The 6000-nt window shown below is 41.0% G+C and overlaps 1 protein-coding gene across 1 annotated transcript in view; it reads right to left on the reverse strand.

Annotated features, from left to right (window-relative positions):
- RNF128 (ring finger protein 128) overlaps nt 1-4238 on the reverse strand; it is a 113466-nt gene extending 109228 nt beyond the window's left edge. The window contains exon 1 of the mRNA XM_008272843.5: nt 3676-4238. Coding sequence (XP_008271065.2) covers nt 3676-4105 — 430 coding nt within the window. The 5' untranslated portion in view covers nt 4106-4238. The remainder of the gene's footprint in view (nt 1-3675) is intronic.
- Nucleotides 4239-6000: the final 1762 nt, after the last annotated feature.

The following is a 6000-nucleotide window of genomic DNA, read 5'->3' on the forward strand; positions in this document are numbered from 1 at the left end:
AGGATGATTGGGCAAGGCTTGCTTCCTTAAATCCTCCCCTAAATCATGCTAAGCAAGTGTAAACCTCTAAGTCCATTATTTGTAAACATTTTATTTGAAACACAGAGCTTCAGAGAGGGAGGGAGGGTGGGAAAGATAGATAGACAGACAGACAGACAGAGACAGACAAGAATCTCATCTACTAGTTCACTTCCCAAATGACCGCAACAGCCAGGGCTGGGCCAGGCTGAAACCAGGAGCCAGGAAGTCAATCCAGGTCTTCCACCTAGGTGGCAGGGGCCCAAATAGTTGGGCTATTACTTCTGCCTCTCAGAGTGCACATTGACAGGAAGCTGGAATGCAGAGTGGAGCAGAAGTCAAAACCCAGGCACTCCCATATGAGATGTGGGAGTCCCCTGTGCCAAACGCCCACCCCTCTGTAAGTCCTTCCTAATGCTCTCTTACTGAGATGCCCCATGGTTTTCCATGATGTGTGTTCTCAGTCTCTTGCTAGTGGTCTTGGCTGGGGGCACTGGCATCAGTAAGAAGTAAAAAGACACACACTGTGCAAGGACTTGTAAGACAGCATAGGAAAATGGACCGAGGGAATGAAGAGGTAGGAGAGTCAGGGAAGGGTGGGAGGGTGCACGGAAGTGAGGAGGCTACAGTATAGATGTAGGGGTGATAAAAGATAAGGTGACAGAAGATGAAGCCATGAGCTTTAGTAAACAAGCCATCAAATAAGAAAAATCCACTAAGGAAAAGGAGAGCAACAGCAAGAAAATTTTTGGCTTACATTATGAAATCATGACTCAAATTTTAACCATCTAGAGGCTGACCATGTAGTTTCCATATCCATACTCATTTCTTTACATTTTCCAACTGCATCATAGATATTTGCATACCTGCGAAATGTCTGGGAAGGAAAAAAAAATCCAGTAACACTCTAGTTGACAGCTCTTATAACTGCAAACTCCAGGCTTACAATGTTAATTCTTTTGAGTTGAGATCATTTGTAATTAAAGAATGATACTCAATAAAATAAAGATCTTAGAACAGTACCTGGCATATAATAAATGCCAATAAACATTAACTCTCACAGTTGCTATCAGTATGCTATCTTTTTCAATGTGCTTATTTTAAAACACAGACAATGCTGTAGCTTTAAATGATGCTTTTGAAGATGTATCTTCCACTATACTGGAGGTAGATGAGGAGAATTCCAAGTATGTGTGGAAAGAAAATGGAACGAAATATAAGTTTATTTTGGTGCCAACATTTTTGAAATCCATGCATAAATTTTTCATAATAGGCATTTCCGTGAATGTTTTAAAGACTCCTAATGAGTAACTGACACCAATTTCAATTTCAGAACATTTCATCACTTCAAAAAGGAAGCTCATACCCTTTAGTGGTGACTCTCTACCCCATAGCCTCCTCAGTCCTGGCCAACCACCATCTCCATGATGCTGCCTATTCTCTAAAATTCATATAAATGGAACCATGCAATATATGCTTCCTTCACTTAACATAATGTTTTCGACACCCATCCATGTTGTAGCATATATGAGGGGCCTTCATAAAGCTTACAGAAAATGCAATCTAAGGATAACATTTATTTTAGTGCAATTTTTGAAACTCATTCATAGTTTTTTCATAATGTGCATTCTAATGAACTTTTTTGAGGATCCCTCATATATTGTATAATAACTCTATTTGACTGCTTTGAAAAACTCTGTTCAGAGCCACATACTCAGATGACTGCACACACCTTTAGGCAAGTTTTACCGAGTGACCTTTGGTAAATATTTTAAACACAGTGTGAGGGTATGTACATTCCACTACATGTTGGTCCCGACTGCAAGTTGCAAAGCAAGTTTTGAAAACAGGACTGCAATCTACCTTGATGCTGTCTACATTTTAAAAATAGCAGACGAGTGATGAAGCAGACCTGTGATTGTGCATGCACAAGGAAATCTCGAGTATTCAGGAGCTCTAAGCTTAAACACAAGGAAGTCGTTTCTTTCAAGCAGGTTTGATTCCTAGCACTGCTTTTGCTCTGCAAAAATAAAGTGAAAATGTAAGAACATACAGCTAATGCTTGTGAAATGCTCTTAACCTGAGAAAAAAAGTGTGGCTGTCTAAGCTCTGGCAATGTCCCTCAAATGTTAGAAAAAGTAGAAAACAGAGTTTTGTTATATTTAGAATAATTCTGTACTGCTGAAAGGCCATCATACCATTATACCTGGGTTTTTGATGCCCAGAGAAACAATCAGCTTGTTTTTTTCAAACATTAGCACTAAACTGCTATATTGTATGCATACAACCTGGAATGTTTCCTATTAATTCTAACACAAATTTGATTTTATCCTTTTAAAAATTCTGAAATTTGTTTAATTTCCATCGATTTTCTTCGAGTCCAGATTTGGCAGTGATAACACCAATCCTGTTGGCTCTTACCTTGTTTGAGATTGTTCCCTTTTTCCTTTGGCCAAGTCTGGGGCAGAAAATACAAATAGCAACCCACGATGTGGAAAATTTGGGTCAAAAGTCTACTTCTGGCCGGCGCCGTGGCTCAACAGGCTAATCCTCCGCCTTGTGGCGCCAGCACACCGGGTTCTAGTCCCGGTTGGGGCGCCGGATTCTCTCCTGGCTGCCCCTCTTCCAGGCCAGCTCTCTGCTGTGGCCCGGGAAGGCAGTGGAGGATGGCCCAAGTGCTTGGGCCCTGCACCCCATGGGAGACCAGGAGAAGCACCTGGCTCCTGGCTTCAGATCAGCGCGATGCGCCGGCTGCAGCGCGCCGGCCGCGGAGGCCATTGGAGGGTGAACCAATGGAAAAAGAAGACCTTTCTCTCTTGTCTCTCTCTCTCACTGTTCACTCTGCCTGTCAAAAATAAAAAAAAAAAAAAGTCTACTTCTTCACTGGTTTAAAAACCATTTACAGGGTAAGAGACTTACATTCCAAAACATAACACCAGTATGTTATGTTTTGTAATTCTGAGAAGCAAATTCCTTCACAAAATTAATAAATCAGATGATTCAATTTACTTAAGAAACACCAGTACATATTTCTAAGGGGAATCTTTATCCTTGATGTGATTCGCTGCATCAATCCTACTACTGCCATGCCCTTTCCAATGGATACCAACGGTTCTTACAGAGTGCTTTTGTAGGTATGAATCCTACAATCACATTCAAATCTTACATGCTATATAGTTGAGTCAAATTCTCATCTTCTGTACCACCTACACACTCACAATATGCTATGGTTTAATCATAATAGAGAATCTGCTCTTCAGTTTTACATAATTTGAATGTATACAATAGTTTTCGCAGGAGGAAATGAATCAAACTTAAAAGTACAAATTAATAATGAAATGAAAAGAGTATCAATTTTTGATGTGTAGAGGTACAGTTTGTTAAAAAGCAATAATATAACACACACTCAGAAAACTGAGAGCTAAGAAAACCTGAAAATAAAAAAGGAACATTTCATGAAGGGCTTTTATCCTTCGGATCCACTAATTGAAAGTACAGAATAGTAATAAAGTAATTCGAAGCAGTGACAGACAAGGAAGTCGAAAGTAAAATTGCTTTACAACTTCAATGTCACATTCAAGAGTAATTCTGGACGTTAATGCCATTTTTTAAGAAAACAAAGACATTCGCCCACTCTGAGAATCAATGGTTACTTACCAAAATTTGCCATCTGTATTGTCTGGTTGCCAGTCCCTGGAGCATTGAAAATCACAACAGCATCAGCGTTCCTTCTGCCCGCTGTTAGAATTTTTTCTGAAAATGTACAGTTACCTCTTTCTATCAGCGCAATCCAGGGCTTCTTAGTGTTAGTAAATTCAGTGTTGTGGTCACAAGCTTGGTAGTTGTTGTTCTTAGGAATGCCTACCACTCCCATCGCGTTAGCCACCCGTGAGGCTAATCCATAAACACCGCACTCACATGTCTCCGTTGTAGTATAGTTGCTGGTTTCATTGTAGAAAGTCACAGTCACATAGGCATTTGTGGAAAAAGATGCTGTACTTTTAACTGAAAAGGTAAAAACTGCAAAGAGCCAAAAAATTCTGGACTTAATAGGCTGGTTCATTGCTCGTGCATTTGAGCATAACATTTAAGATGCCTGCTGATATTTCCAACTATCCGTCACCATTGTCCACTCATGTCTGCGCTAAACAGAAGTTTGAAATTTCAGTTGCAGGTAGGTAACTGATCTCGCCTCTAGCAACATAAGCTCTGAACACACCAGCTCTATTTCACTTTAGTTATCTACATTTCCCTTTGCCTGTCCCTCCTCCAACTGTGCACACACGTAACCCTTAATCACGACTGACTTAGTAATAAATAACACCGTCAACTTTGTGCTACCTGTCAACTGATCAGGACTGGATGACTTCCTGCCATGATTTTTTTTCTTCTTATGGTTCCAGCTAATGCACTTTCATAAACATGGAGTGGATTGGAATAAGGAACTGGACTCTTGGGAATCCCACGTGACAAGGCTGAAAGTCACCTTTCTCAGAATATCTAAAACACTAAACTGGTTTTCCAACCCCTGCTGAAATATGCTATTAGACAGTTCAGCTGGGAGTAAGTTAAGATCTGTAATTTTAATTGCTAGGTCGTTAGTAGAATGGATTTTACTCTTTTTTTTCCTCTAATCTTTTTGTGGATTTTTTTCTTCACAGTCTCCCCAAGGAAAACTCTCTGCTACCTTGTTTATTTGTTGGAAAGTAAACGTATTTCAATGGTTAGAAATCCCTTCCTTTCCAGTATAGTGGCTTGCCCATGGTAGGCACTCAAATATTTGTTGACTGATACCTCTGAGTTGTTGCACTGTGTTAATTCTTATGAACCATGTATTCTACTCTACAAATGATGGTTCAAAATTTAATTTTCTTTGCTTAAAGATTTATTTATTTATTTATTTGAAAAGCAGAGTTGAAGAGAGGTAGAGCCAGAGAGAGAGAGAGGTCTTCCATTCTGCTGGTTCACTCCCCAAATGACCACAACAGCCAGAGCTGAGCTAACCCGAAGCCAGGAGCCAGAAGCCTCCTCCAGGTCTCCCACGCGAGTGCAGGGGCCCAAAGACTTGGGCCATCTTCTACTGCTTTCCCAGGCCATAGCAGAGAGCTGGATCAGAAATGGAGCAGCCAAGACTTGAACTGGCACCCACATGGGATGCCAGCACTGCAGGCAGCAGCTTTGCTTACCATGCCACAGTGCCGGCCCCCAGAATTTAATTTTAACAAAGTTTTAAATTTTATTTCTACAAATGCATGGTTAACTTTATTGATTATTGCCTCCTTTAAGTTCTATTTTAATCAGGCATCCAAGTGCACTGGACACTGGCAGCACTTGAACACATATTGCTACGGGGTCAACTGCTCTGGGCAATTTGCCGGGACGGGGAGATTGCAATGTGTGCCTAGGGCTGGTGAAGGAACAGGTGAACAGACAGTAAGACAAACAGAGATATCAGGAATCTGATTGGGCCAAGAGTCAGCAAACTGGACAAACAGGCATCAGGCCGTCCAAGAAGTTGAAAGCCACAAGGTTAAAAAGAAGGCAGGCACAATGATGGTTCAAAGTCCAAGGCAAGTAGTCTAGAATCAGGAAGACTACTAGAGTCAAGGCGACAAGACAACAAAAAATAGGACAATAGGAGACATGCTGATGGAGGTGATCAAGGAAGTTGTTTCTTCCCCCTACTTCTTGTCTGTTCTTAGACACCTGAGATACTAGCATTGGAATGGACCCTGAAGCTGGAAACTAACAATTACCACCACCCTGCAGGGCAGGGGAGGAATTCAGGAAATCAGCAGTAGAACCTGCTGAGTAAGTCCAGAGCAAATATAAACCTTCTACTCTGTTCTAGCTGCTGATTGCTTCCCTGTGTATCCTGGTACCATAGGTGGGCTTAGTATTCATTTACAAATTTTTGTGTATTATCGTAAATTCTGTTTAGGAGCAAACACAAACAGTTCATTATTTTGCGAGCAGCACTAC

This window comes from Oryctolagus cuniculus, chromosome X, assembly GCF_051225735.1.
Source record: "Oryctolagus cuniculus isolate XC-2025 breed Fujian yellow rabbit chromosome X, ASM5122573v1, whole genome shotgun sequence".
NCBI lineage: Eukaryota > Metazoa > Chordata > Mammalia > Lagomorpha > Leporidae > Oryctolagus > Oryctolagus cuniculus.